This window comes from Dinoponera quadriceps, unplaced genomic scaffold (assembly GCF_001313825.1).
Source record: "Dinoponera quadriceps isolate SergipeBrazil2010 unplaced genomic scaffold, ASM131382v1 scaffold3127, whole genome shotgun sequence".
In the NCBI taxonomy this organism is placed as follows: domain Eukaryota; kingdom Metazoa; phylum Arthropoda; class Insecta; order Hymenoptera; family Formicidae; genus Dinoponera; species Dinoponera quadriceps.
Genome location: NW_014557143.1, coordinates 107,357 through 123,021, shown reverse-complemented (window position 1 = coordinate 123,021; position 15,665 = coordinate 107,357). Strand labels below are relative to the sequence as shown.

Below are 15,665 nucleotides of genomic sequence, written 5' to 3'. Positions count from 1 at the left end.
AAAAAAGACTGAGGGAATATCTAAAGCAGAGACGAAGGGAAAGGGAGGAAGAAGAAAGGGAATTGAGGATACTGAATAAGGAATCAAAGATGACATCAAAGATGTGGAGATACATAAATAAAAAAGGAGAAGGACGGAAGAATGGAAAGAGAATAACGTAGAAAAAGAGAAATGGAGGTTTCATCTCATGAAAGTGTTTGGAGGTACGGAAGAAGATACAATGGATGGTCGGATAGATAGGATGAAAGAGCAAGAAGAAGAAAAAGAGTTAGAGATAGAAATAGTGATGGCAGTTAAGGAAATATAAAATTAAGAAAAGCAACTAGGATAAGATGAAAAAGCAAGAAGAAGAAAAAGAGTTAGTGACAGAAATAGTGATGGCAGTTAAAGAAATATAAAATTAAGAAAAGCAACTAGGATAAGATGAAAGAGCAAAAAGAAGAAAAAGAGTTAGAGATAGAAATAGTGATGGCAATTGATATGAAAGTGTTGGCAGGAAATATAAAATTAAGAAAAATAAAATTAAGAAAAGCAGCTAGGATGGAGGGAATATTTATGGAGGCATGAAAATGTTATAGTAAAATCTTAACCATATATAATATTTACTTCGGAATGCCATTGTCCCTGCATTCCAGAATAACCGTTCTTCCTTCTTATTTCTGATTTTCTTCCTCCTCTCCTGCAATGTTCTCTTCTTTCTTGTCCTTATCGTCCTCTTCAATATCCAGCTCCACTGCCGCTAGCAAGTGGTCCAAGTCCACCTTGTTGATGATTTTGCGTGTAGCCTCGGGAAGTCCACGATTGACGCAAACGAGATAGAACCTCTAGCTTAATTTCCTGGTTGCGAGCATGATGGTACAGGCGCTGATTAACGAACTCTTTATTAATCTTGCTGGTTTACTTAAAAAGGATCAATTGCGAGCGGTGTCTTGTATGTGATCGGATAGTCTAGCTCCGTTAAAGTCAAAGGTCAGCTCATGTTATCGAGAGCCGCTGCCGATTATATAGGCAGCGATAGTCAACAATAACGAATTTCGAGAATGCTCTCGAAGGAATCAACAATGCGAGAGGCAGTGGACATCAAACATAAACAGTTTAATGTCTCTCGCCAGGGCAAAGAATTTAAATTAGAAAATGATACGAAACAACCTTGTCACCTACTTTTAATCCCACCACCTTATCTTGTAACAATTTGCTTACAAAAACGTAATTTATAACTGTGTGGTCCCTTGTTTTTACATATGTATACACTGAGAAAAAGGATTTCTTCAAATTTCATCAATTTCATCGCATCCAAATAAATTTCATCCACGGCATGCCCCAAGAAACTAATGTTTCGATTAATAAGTCCGATTGCTAGACTTTTCAACGAATATGTATCTTTATCTTAAATAAAAAATTTATTTGAGACGAAAGATAATATCACCGCAAATTATAGTTACATTCGGCGTTAAGCGTATCTCCTGACTGATCTGACAAGTAACAATAGCGACATGCGTATGAGATAATTATTAGCAATATTGTAACAGCGCTCATTAGAAAAGCGGGTTTCCCGACTATAATTATTTCACCACGTAATTATCAATCGCAAATCCCAAGTATTTTCCTCGTAGCACTGCCTCCGATGGTATGACGTGCTGTAGGCTCGCGAAGTTTGTTGAACTCTCGAGGAAAGCGGCGGAACTCAAGACCCACGAGTCGCGTTTGCCTTCGTGTTCCATTGAAACATCGTCTTTTCATATCTACGGTGGTATTAATCAGCGAGGAATTTTTCCCCGTCGTGTGTTACACGCGAAGCGTTCGACTTTCCCTGTGCGATCAAGTAAATATTTATTACAGCCATTAAAATCTACTTAAACCGATAAAAATACTTGATTTAAGATGAAAGACAGGCAATTACGTTTACCAGATTCTAGATTTCACTTTTTTTCTGTGCACGGATTACGTTTTAGCGGACAACCGAAGATAATATGGATTCGTTCACATAGATCTAAGTTTAAGATTAAGCTTAAAATTCAAGACTCGAGGAACTTACGATATTTACCCGAATACGGTCGGAGGTTGGTCACCGAATTAGCAAAGTCCGAAGTCAATGAAAGATTTCTGGAGGAAAAAGTCAAAGGTCTGCGCTGCGGTGCGTAATAATACGTGACGGTCGCTCGATTTTAAGTAAAAAAAAAGAAACCGTTACTCGGCAGCGAGTGATGTCTTTCCTCGTGACACACGTGTCCCCGACAAAGTGAGCTGAGTCGCACCTTCGAAAGTAGGGAATACCCGGCGCGACCGCCTCCACGATCGGCTGGTTTCCTCTTCCGCGCGGCGCTCGACGTTTCCCGGATGACACACGCTCCGATTCTCCGAGCAGCTGGGAAACTCGTTGCTGTTTTATGAATGGCGCGAGATCGGCGAGAAGGAGCGGGCATGCACAATGTAAATGAAACACGACGGACGCACGTGTGCGATGTAAATGAAACGGGAATAGGTCACACGGAGTGCGGTGAACTAGCCCGCGATTTATCGTGATCTCTCTCTCTCTCTCTCTCTCTCTTTCTCTTTCTTTCTCTTTCTCCGATTGAATCTCCGCGGGCCATTCAATCCGGAGGCCACGCGAGATTAGCCGTTCCGCGTTCTGGACTACGTTTCCTCCCGTTTGTTTTTTACTCCGCTGTATTCATTTCTCGTTCCGCGAATATTTTGCAAGCGACTCTCGTAGCTTTTCATCCCCCGCGGCTAATTTATTGGCATTTCGCCATTAAATGCCATAACCCGTCGGGTCAGATTGGATTATTTGCGTAGCCGGCGTTCGTTCGTGTGTCATCGATTGCGTATGTATTGTCAATCACGAAAAAGTTGCAACACTTTTTCCCGATGAGTTTCGCAATGTGTATCCAAATAGTAAAACGTAAATCTTTTGAGAATTATTAAATGGCAAATTGTCCTGTTAGACACGGGACGTAAAAGAGCAAGAAAAAAAAAGAGTTAGAGATAGAAATAGTGATGGCAGTTGTGGAAATATAAAATTGAGAAAAGCAACTAGGATAAGATGAAAGAGCAAGAAGAAGAAAAAGAGTTAGGGATAGAAATAGTGATGGCAGTTAAAGAAACATAAAATTAAGAAAAGCAGCTAGGATAGGATGAAAGAGCAAGAAGAAGAAAAAGAGTTAGAGATAGAAATAGTGAAGGCAGTTAAGGAAATATAAAATTGAGAAAAGCAGCTAGGACAAAATAAAAGAGCAAGAAGAAAAATTTATAAAATTGATAAAAAAAATGGGTGTCGCAACCTTTTTGTGACTGATGTGATTAACGCGCGAACGCACGCAACGCATCGCAATGATTATCTCTCTCTCTCTCTCTTTCTCTCTACGATCAGCGTAAGTGTATCGCATTTCGCGCAACGACGATGCGTTCCTTCGGCCGCAGGACCCACATCTGATTATCTCTGCACGGTCGCGACGGTGAGCGTTAGGTGGATATTTTGCGTGTTACGCAACCTTAATTGGCTGTTTGATTGCGTCAAGTGGCGAGAACAATAGCCGGTATCTATCCACCCATCCAGTCGGACATAACCCCATTTTACCGTCTTAATCTGTCACATCCGCGGCAACCTTACCCTATTATGTGTGTATGTGTGTGCGTGCGGTGCGCGCGCTCCGAGCTTCCACACATGCCGGAAATTTCATTCCACTGTTTCATGCGGTAAACTCGAATGAAAGACGAAGGCCGATTTTCGCGACGTGACAGCACGAGAGTGATGAAACCACGAATAAGCGGCTCGGATCATTCGGCAACAGAGTTCTCTGCCGACGGTTACCTTAGGATTTACTTAACACTTTGCTGTCCGTCGACGATCTGACAACATTGGTTTTATCAATAAATCGAGACATGCGGTTTTAAGCAATTGGTAACATGCGAAACAGATGAATAGCGATTCGTAGCTATGTCAAAACAAGTGATGGTCGCTCCAAGTGTTAGGATTGTTCTTTCGGAGCTAGTCTTTCGATTCTAGTCGATCGACAGATTTTAGCGGTGTAAACACTATTGTGAGCTGAGGAAAAGCCAAAAATGTTATCTAACACAGATTTTTCTTCAGATAAAGAAATTTAAGATGTGGGAGGCAAATACGCCTCTTACAGTCAGTCATTGATTTATTATTTATCAATCGTACACGTACTCTCTAATTGTATTTGTTTATTTATTTATTTATTGGTTTCGTATTATGCCGTATTTTATATAATTTGCTTTCATATTATATGGTCATAGATGATGTATTACCGACATTTCGTTGACGTGTCGTGAGACGAATCTCATTAGAATCATCAGACGATGAGAATATTAATTTATATCCGCGGAGAAAACAACAATGTTTACAAGCACATGTAAACGAGAAAAGAAGTATGTTTTCTATTCTTTTATTAATCCTCTTGATATAATTTATGCTTAAAAAATCGGTTATATCCTCTTGATATAATTTATGCTTAAAAAATCGGTTATATCTACGTTTGACTTTTTTTCAGCTCAAAATAGACCATGATTTTGATGGTCTCAGAAAGTAGTATCTCTCACAGAAAAGTTAACTTTTATGATATTTAATAATAGAGAAAAAAAATGAACTTCACGATAAAAGTTTTTTGAATACGCTAGGTTCAATAGTTTTTCAGATATCAACGTTTGTATAAGAAGAAAATCATTCAAATAAGCGCGGCTACTTTCGTATTATGCCTTCGAGAAGTTCGAACACATTAGTCAAACGTCTTCGGGTGGACCGCAAAGTGTTAAAGCTCATTTCAAAATATTATTATTCTCTAAAAGTACATTGCTAGAATTTTCCTGGAATTACTTTCAAATTAATTGTAAATATTTTTGCGAAACAACATGTTAGAGAGACTATTACGGTTTTTAGGACAAAATGAAAATGACAAAAGTGACAAAAGTGACAAAAATGAGCGAGTTTGCTGGAATACTTAGAATTTTATTGGCCTACACTTAGTGAATTTATTCACTTTTGCAATTTTCAATTTTTTCTCGTCTCGAGAGTCTCTTATTAGTATAATCACTCGATGTGTCATTTATTTATCCGACACAATCGAGTACTCGCGTGCAATTAGCGCAGCTAGCGAATCAAGCGGCGAACTAGATGTTCGATGAAGCTGGTTTCGCGCCGACTCGCTCCCGAACGTTTTTCCTCCGGAAAGAAAAAGGAAGAGAGAATGATAAAGAAGAGACCAGTAAACGTTTCGCTCGTTTATTATTCACGCAAGTCATCCACTTCCGACGATGTTCTTGTGACGTCAGACGCTCTTCTCGGAGACGCTCCTCTCGCTGCCCGTCCGCTGCGGCACCCGCGACATTTGCTGGTTACGGCTGATTAAAGTCGCCGGTAGTTCCCGATCGCTACCCACCCTTCGCAAGCTGGTGTCCCTGTCCAACTTATCCTCACCCTTGGGACAACGCGGGCCCCGTATGTTCGTGTAGATAATATAAACAGCGAGGATACCCACTAGGAACATCGCGACTCCGACACCGCTCACCGTGCACACCTGCAACACTCGGAAGTAACGCGCGATAAATAACGAGAATCGTCGGATTTCTCATTGTAAGACTGGCGCAATTAATTTTTGAGGGACTTCAAATATGTGACTTTCTTTAACACAGCAGATGAGACGATCACCAACATATATCAATTGTTATTATTAATTACCAGGAGATAAAAATAATTAATAAAAATATATCATTGATTATTAACTGTTATTGATATTCAAACGTTCACGTGTTATTTAAATATTAAGAAAATACGTATATGTATTATTTAAGTGTAAATTTAAGTATTCAAATATTAAATGTTATTTAATAAATATTAAGAAAATACGTGTTATTTAATAAATATTAAGAAAATACGTATACGTATAAAAAGTATAAAAAGTAGTATTATACGTAAAGAAAATATTAATATTATTTAAATATTTAAATAAAATATTGATTCGATGGTAGGAGCAGGAGGAAAATATTGGTAGGCAAAAATCCGCGATAGATTCCCGATCGAATGATTCCGGCAAAAGAATACCATTGTCCACCACTCGTTGTCGTCCGTTCCAGAGACGAGGACCTGCACCGCCTGGTTGTCCTTCCCGTGCAACCTGGTCTCCTTGATGATGGTGGCGCATCTCGATCGCGGTTCGTTCTCTCGATTCAGAAGAGCCCTGAACGCGGGCGGCAAGTCTTCGTAATTGTCCTCCCCTGTACCATTATTCATCTCAGTTTCCTTCTTGCTTTCCTCCTGCGACAGTTCGCTTCGTTCGCCCCAGTAAATTGTCGCCCTGTCTTCGCGGACGATCACACCACCCAGATACTCCAGCTCGCCCGTCTTCGTCTTCACGGACAGATCGAGGAGCCTTGGCGCGGCCTGCGATTCCGCGTTGCGCGCCATTAAGACGCTCGACACCACGTGATTCCAGTCCAGGGGATTTATCTGGCTTTTGCATCTCTTGTTTTTGCTACGATAATAAATTGTTTCTGCGCGATTAGCGTTCTTTGTAAAAAATTGCTTTGCAGGAAATCGCAACTCCGGGAGTTTCCCGGCTGTCAGTTTAATCTTATTCTCGACTTGTTCTCACTTCTATCACACGTCTTATATTTACAGTCTTTGTCCATATTATGTGCTACATCGGTCGACACCGGATTTCACTCGATACTCACCACAAAGCTTTCAGAGCTTTCGTGTAAATTCCTATGGCGTCTTCGAGCCATCTGACTTGCCTCAACTCCTTGGCGTCGTACTTTCCTCGGCCGCTCTCGGACGTCCACCAACGCGAGTTTTCGACTCTCCGCTCCAAACCGTCGATTACAATTCTGCCGGTGAAGAGAATCGAATAACGCTCTTAAATGCATCATGACGTAGTTCTGCATCGTATGATTTTTCAGCTCATATCTCAATAAATAGCAATCCTGTTTCACATTCATTCAAATTATTTTATAAAAAAGATAAAAAATCACGTATTTAAGGGTTAAACGCGCACCGCAATTCCGCAACTATCGTTCTTTACAAAATCGGCGCGATCTCTTTTGCCACTCAGTTGCGATTCCGCGATTGCAGCGTTCACGAGCAGCCCCTTATACTAATTATCGACATTATTTCAAACGTGCTGTTTTAGACGATGATGAATAACTCGATTTTTTGCGCGATCCGCACAGGCAGCAACTTTCAGCTGTGTTGCATTAAGCATCGTCACGTTACGTACGAGCGTAACGATTACGTGTGGAAACCGCATTAATTCGCAGTGAAGTTGCGATAAAAATGCTGGGAAACTGGACTTCGCGCGGTAATATCGTACTCACATCGTAATATCAGCGTCGGGCCGTTCATTAATGTAAATTTTTTCGCGCGAGCGCGCGCTAATTAACAAGATTTCTCCGCGCCGGTCTAAGAATGACCTCGGACAGCTGCCGCTGTTCCGGAAAACGAAACATTAAAATGCCGGAGAGCAAGAGAGAGAGAGAGAGAAAATAGGATAAACAGTATCGGTAATTCCAACGGCAGTTTGTCGAGAATCCTTAACCTCGATTGAGCCCGACGGAAGTGGCAGAAATCGCGATTCAGCGCGGACGCGCGCTTAAAATCTTTCGGCCGCGCGATTGGCCGATCGGCACGAAATCGGAACAAAAACACTGAGAAAAATATTTCCTTTTTTCGAATAATATAATCGTCAAGTCTCGCGAAATTACGACGCATCAGCATCGAAGATGCGCCGGGAGGAAAACGCTTGGTATCTGTGATTACTTGTGACTATCTGTGACTATCTGTGGCTGTGTAATGTAATTGCACCGTGCAATTATGGTGATGTAATTACAGTCGGGAAAGAGTCATTTTTTCTAATGAGCGCTGCTGCAATGTTGTTAGTAATAACCTCGTAGTGAGAGAAAAATATCGTTATTTTCGGGGACAACGATATCCTTTTTTTTTATTTCAACCGTATAAAAATAGTCGAGAGAACTATTTTTCTAATGAATGTTACCATAGCGTTAATGACAATAACTTTACGCGCATGTTGCTGCCGCTATTTTTGTAGTTAAAATAAAAAAAAGGGATATTGTTGTCCTCGAAAATAACTATATTTTTCTCCCTAGTGTTCGTTTCTCGCCGAAAGTAACTGTTCTCTTTAATTGAACTGGCCGCATTAGTTCAAGAAATTTACGCATACTGTGAGAATCTCGTACGTATGCTTCATACGCTTCAATGTGTGTCCAAGTTTCTTGAACTAGTGCGGCCAGTTCAGTTAAAACGGGCAGACCATATATAATTTGCGGTTGCCACACATGCGGAGGTGTACTTTAAGATTTGTGGGTCGCATATAAATGAAAAAATTATAGTTAGGATAATCATTTTTCTAGCAAGTGTAATCTGAAGAAATATGAATGAAAAATAACGTGATGTAACGGAAATACAGAGAGAATATTAGGAATAAATTGCGAAAGAATTAAAACCGGATGCTACATACTAAAAGCTAAGCGCATGAGGTGTGCATGAAGAATAAAATCCCGATGAGACACTCAGAAAATAATGAGAGGAAAGAGAAAAACTTCTTTGGAAAAAAAAAGAAAATAAATGAAGAAGGCAACTCAGACAAAACTGTTCAAAACTTTATACAGACCACAAATAACAGCTCTAAGACAAAAGAGATCAATAATCAAAAAACCAAAAATAAAAAATCAGGAATCACAAGTATATTAAAAAAAAATTAGAGAACAGGTTTTTTTTGTGAACGGGTAAAAAATTTAATGGTAGCTTTCTAATTAGCTTCCAGTTGGTTTCAAATGCTAGTGCGACCAATTTCTCTAGACTTAGAAAGTACTCGTAAAGTGCACACTTAAATGCTTAACTTTGAGATATTGAGGAAAGTATCAGAAAATGGGTTCACATAAACTTGCAGCCACAACATTGAAGATTTATTGTAAATCTCGGCGCGACGTGAAAAAGAGGGTGCGGCCGGAAACAACTGTAATTTCTTTCAGTGCGGTTAACTTCCAGTCAATCGATATACGATATACGAGCGAATTTTCTTCCATTTCTTCTTTTCGAACAGTGAAACCGGCCGACTAGGATAAAATTCCGCCGAGAGGGAACATATTCGCGCGTATCTCCGATTGAGAAATTCACGACGCATTGAAACAAATGATGCAGCTGCGCGTTAATGACGCAAAAAAATCGGACATCATGAATTACTTGTAATGAACCGGCTGAGATCCCGTCGTCGTTAATATCTAATGGAACAACAAAGAAGATGACCTTCCGCGCTCAATTACGCGTCATTTCTCTCTTCCTCCTCTTCTTCTGCTTCCCTCCCCTCTCTTTCTCCCAGAGTGTGTAATCGCGATCCAGAAATTTATTAAGGATTCGCGTACGGATTCACGAGAGTACTAGATTACGATAATTACGGATTCGATCGTGCACGTCCATATTATCATCGTGTCGTTTCGGTAACGCATTTAAAGAACTCTGGGGCTGCACATTGAATCGCCTGACGATGATTATCCTCTTTGGTAATCACGCCGCGAGCGTGGCGGCAAATTGCGCGAGCCGAGAATAAATCACGGCCGCGAATGAATTACCTGGAGTCCTCCAGCAGCAGCAAAGTGTTGCTGGAATTCATGCGATTTAAGCGTTCCCGCGTGTCGCCCGCTTCGCCGACGATCAGCACGGTAGCGTCTGCGGGCTCCCGGAGAAGCTTCACCTCCGGTTTTCCGATATGCACGACGCGCGATGTGTTATCTGCGTCATTGGAATAATTAAGCGCGGTGATCGACGGTTTACCTTCTCCTCCTCGTGGAAGCAGCGCGTCGTTTCGAAGTACAGAAGCGGGACGATTCGAATCGCGCGATACCGATGCGATCGAAGAAGGGAAAAGATAAACACGATCTCACACCTGCCTCATCATGCACTACGACGCACAAATCCCTAGCGATGGCGCTCGATGTCAATTTCCTCGCGATATTCTGCACGCCCTCGTCGTTCTCGCCATCCACACTGGCCACCAACCTGAAGGACCGCCATTTTAGAGTCTCTATTATTTTCAAGGTCGCCTGCGAAGGAAACAATCCACACTGATGGAAAATCATAGTTATTTTCCATGCCAACCATATCCGTTTTTTTTTATGTTAACCGTAAAAATAGTTAGGAGGATATTTTTTTTAGTAAATGTTACTACAAGGTCAGTAATAATAATTATATATATATATATATGTTACTCGGAGAAAATATTCTATGCAGAAAAAAGTTTTCTTTAGATTTAGTATTTATTATTACTATTTATTTGACTAAAATTTATTTCAGTTGGAAATAACGTATACTTATAATATTATTTGTTTGAGTAAAAATTGTATTGTCCCATTCAAGAAAACTCTATTATTTAACGCTTAAAAAACGCTTAAAAACGTTATTATTTGAAATAATATCTTTTAACCAAATATTATTTGGTTACAACAAATGTGTGAAATGAAGGAAATAATTTCTCCATAAGAAAATGATCTTTCGTTTCAAACAAATTTCTTATTTAAGATAAAAATACATATTCGTTGAAAAGTTCAACAATCGTAATTATTAATCGAAACATTAGTTCCTTTGAAGCACGCCAATGATGAAATTTGTTTGGACGCAATATCATTTATTAAATCAGAAAAAATCTTTTTCTCAGTGTAGTGAAAATTACCACGTAAATTTTGCAACGTTGAATCATACTGGAATTATGATTGAAATTAGGATGGGTGTTATAATCTTTAGCGATGTGTACAATAAAGTACGTCGTCTGAAGAATTCAACTCGCAAAATTTGTGTGTGATAATTTTCACCACAATCTTTTCTCCGTGTATAAAATATGGCTGCTACCGAAAGTAATTATAATGTTTCTGTCGCTTGAGCGGTTTGAAATCTCGCGAGCACTCGATACAAACTGCATTTATTCGCGCGCCCGCCGGTCCACCCGTGACAGACTATGTCGCGATTGCGTTCCGCAGTTATCAATTCGCTAATTACAGGGTAAGACGACGATAGATTTGACTTATACGTAGAATCAAAAGTAAAAAACTAACGCTGTCGCTTGGAATAATTATTACCATCGATAAGCCTTGACATTTTCCAGTTAATTATCATTACATTCTTTGTAAGTACTCATTCGCGTTATTTGCGTACGAGCGATGTTCGGAGGAAGAGAAAGTTGCGGGAAAACGGGACAAATTGGTAGAGATCTTCCAGCGAAAGACGCAGTAAATGTAACGCGTGCGAGATCTCGGCGAGATCGGAACCCGTCGCGGCGCTTAATTAAACGCTACGCTCGAATTAACGTACGTAGCGGCAAATCCGCGGCCGTATTTCGATATATCGTCGTAATACTTTCAAACGTTGCGTAAGAGCCGCGTTATCATTGCAATAGCGCGAGTTACGCAAAGACACGGTGAATTCAGCGCCTCTCGGTCGTTCCCTGAGACCGCGGAGCGCTGATTCTCATATTTGGTTCGGTAGCGAGCGAAGTTTCAAGGCGAATAATAATGAGATCAATCAAGATTATTAATCGAGATTATCTATATTGGAAAATCTAGACGCACACGTACTCACGCGCGCGCACACACGCACCTGCACCAGGTAGGAATTCGATTCCTCCGCCAGAGGATGCAGATACGGCGAGATCGACGGCTTCTTAACGATGTGCGGTACCTGCAGTATCGAGGTCACTTTGCGCACCGCTTCAGCATTGGCCGCGGTATCCGGCCCGATAATTCCTGAGCATAACGCAGGACAAGTTTATCCGACGTAGACGCGATAGAAATTGAAATTAGGCCGCGATACTTTCGCGAAGGGAGATAAAGAGAAAAAGGGAGGTTATTATTGATTTACCTAAGTAATGAGGTGGATGCAAACAGTTGATATCCGCCCACACGAGAGCCTTCATGGTCGCCTTCAGAGCGCCCGTTATGTTGCCGCACGTGTCCAAAACGGTGATCCCTGCAAGCAGATTGATTCCTCGTAATACACTGAGAAAGGAAGACTGACAAATTTACTCGCGAAATATAAGCTTCGCAGAAATAAAATGCCTATTTAAATACAGCGTAATAAAATTTTATTCAGTAGCAAATGAGCAATTAATAAGAAAACTCAAGTATATTTCGTGAAAATATATATGCTCCGTCATCACAGTCAAATTTTTTTCTAATTAATAAACATCGGAGAAAATGTTACAAAAGATATTTACTTCGCAAAATTTCAATTTCTTTTTCTCAATGTGCGATCGAATCTGATACTTTTTGATAGGTTATCGAGATGTACCGTTGAGAAGCGCGTTGTCAGATTGATCCGAACGATCAGAGATCGGCTATTCTACTTCGAGGGTATGTAAACGGAGAAAAATAATTTGCCGAGACACCAAATTTTACGCCGTCCTGACAAAATCTGTCATTTCACACACTTCACGAAAGAGTCAAAGATTCTGTTTTCTTTCGATCAAAACGCATTTCATTGTCCGTTCATTGGCCGCGTTCAGGGGAATGTTTATTTTACAAACGTTAGAAGTTTTCCGTGCTGAGATTGGCATATTTCCCCGGGTGTAAAATAATAATCCGATCTCAGCTCAGCAAATTCCCAACAAAGTTATAAAACAAACGTTCCGCTGAACGTGGTCGTAGTTGGATAAGTTGGACCGAACTTGGTGTGTTTGTTTTCCTCCGTGCTAAGCCAAGCCGGGGATTTACCGATCTCGAAATCGTCGGTCCGGTTATTGTGAGCCTCGGCAAGCAGCCCGGCGGCTTCGTAGAGCATAACGCCCTTGGTCGACGGTTTCACGCACGATGGGTCATCGTGCACGCTCGTCAGCAGTGAAATTTGCGCGGTTTCGCTGCACTCCGTGCGCGCGCCGCAGGTGCACGCGGCGGCCATCACAAAGATCACGCACCAGGTCTGCGTTGTGCTCATCGTGCCTCGATCGACGGATCGGTCGAATTAGGCCGAATTTCGGGGAAAACAATACGGATAAACCGCGGCAGAGCGTCTTCCACGGCGAATTTCAGCGGACTGCTCGTCTCAAGCGCGCATCCTGTGATATTGACTTCCGGAAGCTTTACAAGGCGACTGATGCGATATACGTGCAAATTTGTAAGGTTTTAAGGGCGTCCTCGGACGGCGGAAGCCCTCGAAGATCTCCCCACCGTCTCGAAGAGCAGAGGATTGTAAAGTTTAGGATTGTAAAAGGTTTTATGGACTTGACTGATTTTACGAATTTACCATTTATTATTTTACTTATTTTACGAATTTACGATTTATTGTTTATTTATTTATTTTATATTATTTATTTTATATTATATTTATTTTATATTTATTTATATTATTTATTTATTTATTATTTTACAATTTTACCGCGTGTTCATTCGTTCTTTCGTTGAAGCGGCGTATTTCCGCGAAATTTCGCGATACGTTTCCCGAGGATCCCTTCCGGTATTCGAGCGGTCGACTCGCTTGCTCTCTTCCTTGGACGGCTAAAAAAACAGACAAGGACGTCTACCTTTTACTCCGTCTTGGTGATTCGGCTTTGGTTCCCTACGTTGTTACGTAACTAAACGCCGCTGGCGAGCTAAAAACACACATGGAATATAATCGGCTGTTATTTTGATTAGTTCGTTGTTGTATAAAATTATTTTGTAATTTTTGCAAATGGTTATCCCACTTTGCACTTGCTGTACTTCTCGTCTTTTCTTATGTCATGTGTCAAATTATTTAACCATCCATGGTTCGGGATGTCAAATAAAGAAACAAGCGAGCAACCGACAGTGAGAGAATATATTTTTCTAAATTTTTTTTCATTTATTAATTCTTTTCTCTCCCCCCTCCCATTTTTTTTCGTTAATCGGCTTATGAGAACCCCTCCTGATTGTCACGTATAAGCTCATTTGACACGGCACCTCGGCCGCTAAGAAGAATCCTATATATTTAATCTTCGTTGCATCACTCGCTTTTGCATAACTGTTTGATAAATTAAATAATTAAAGAGACATGACGCGTCCGATTCTTCAATATGATATTTAAATTAACATAACTTTTCTTCATCGAACATCAATTCATATATTTCTTTTCTTCTACTAATTAGCTTCAGTTCACGCCACATCATCGTGGAAGCTCGTCCGAGTTGGCCGAGAATATCGAAGAGACCTAGACAAAATATTCTTTCTATCTTTCCCGTTGCACATAATATTGGCAATATTAATAACATAGATGGCAGTAGACACCACGCATTATAAAGACGATGCATTGTGTAATGACTGGTATGGGTTCGATTAATCCCGGCGGATAGCGCGAGGTGGCACCACGCTACCTTATATGTTCCACCATTATTATTATATCATCGCGATTATATTATTATTACACCTTATCTTCTAATTTTACCTCACTACACCTGTGCCTGTTTGTTAACAGAAGCAGCTTTTCTTAATAGAAGCAGATTTATTTATAAAAACAGCGCGGTGTATTAAATAAACAGTGGCGAACAATCGATGATTAGATGACGGAATCCTCATAATTAAACAAACGAATGATAAAAATCGAATAATTTCTCCGATCGGTCTTATAGATTTTTCTTTTTTTCCTTTTCTTTTTTCAAATAAACAGCGAGGAAATTCGACGAAATAATCCGAATTAATGTCGGATTAACAATCGATTTAACGTGGCGGCTTTACGGAAGCTTTCTTTCGCTCATAGACAGCAAGACAGGTCCTTGATGAAGGGATAGCGCGGACAAGACAATTGAAAGTCGTACATCATGTAAAGCACCGACACGAATATTACTTTCTGTTGAACCAACCTCATGCATTATACGTGAAATTACTGACAGAAATCCTTTAATTCATCGCTAAGAAGGAACGAACTCGCACAGAACTTTTCTTGGGGGACAAACAGTAAATTATTTTTCTTTAATGACATTTCTACGACGCACATTCGGACATTATCAATAATGGATTGGATTTAGGCCACTTTCAAAGTAATGTTTTTAATTATTGAAAAACTGCGAAAATTTATGTGTCAAAAATTATCATATACTCTGAATATACTTAACCGCAAAATGTTGTTTATGACAGCTAACTTCAAGTTGTACACGTTACTCCAGTCAACAAAAAGAATTGACAAATGAGCTTAGGCCACTTTCAAAATAAATGGCTCATATAATCACCGTCACGCCAACGTGAGTAACGATGAGATGATGCGCAATCGTTCGCTCCTTCGTCGGGATTTTCAATCCTGTCAAGGCGTGATCGTGCGAGGACGAAAAGAAAAGCGTGCAACGAAGGAAAAGCGCGCATGTCCAACGAAAGGAAGGAACGACGCGTTCGAGAGTTCGTGGCAGTTTGAGCTCCACGATTCCGTTCAGTTTATCGGCACTATTTGCGCACCGCGTTTCGGCCTTTCCGGACAGGTGCGCCGTGCCACCTGTTGACACCGGAGAGCGATGAGGAGGCAGGAGATGCACCGTCGAAATGGATTATCGAGGCCGCACGAGAGACGATTAAAGCACCGCCGGCGATTCATTCGATCGAGAGAAGTTTCCCTCTTCATCTGATGGAAAACCCGTTCGGTTGAACTATTTTCCGTGAAAATGGATTAACTCGACTGACAGTTTATCAGGACTCGTCGTCGGCCG

At 40.7% G+C, this 15,665-nt stretch overlaps 1 protein-coding gene across 1 annotated transcript; it reads right to left on the bottom strand.

Annotated features, from left to right (window-relative positions):
* Nucleotides 1-5,228: 5,228 nt before the first annotated feature.
* LOC106748755 lies at nt 5,229-13,064 on the bottom strand. Its single transcript, XM_014627604.1, has 8 exons — nt 12,733-13,064; nt 11,882-11,989; nt 11,621-11,766; nt 9,918-10,074; nt 9,604-9,763; nt 6,694-6,846; nt 6,062-6,491; nt 5,229-5,537 (listed from the first exon to the last, which is right to left on the bottom strand). Exons 1-8 carry the CDS (start codon nt 12,950-12,952, stop codon nt 5,289-5,291), a joined length of 1,623 nt encoding a protein of 540 aa, XP_014483090.1. The 5' UTR covers nt 12,953-13,064; the 3' UTR covers nt 5,229-5,288.
* Nucleotides 13,065-15,665: the final 2,601 nt, after the last annotated feature.

Coding starts and splice junctions, on each gene's coding strand:
- LOC106748755 (XM_014627604.1), bottom strand. CDS start 12,952: ATGAGCACAACGCAGACCTGGTGCGTGATCTTTGTGATGGCCGCCGCG. Junction 6,847..9,603: donor CTGCTGCTGGAGGACTCCAG/GTAATTCATTCG, acceptor CTTCACCGGCAG/AATTGTAATCGACGGTTTGG. Junction 5,538..6,061: donor ACAACGAGTGGTGGACAATG/GTATTCTTTTGC, acceptor CGAGTGTTGCAG/GTGTGCACGGTGAGCGGTGT.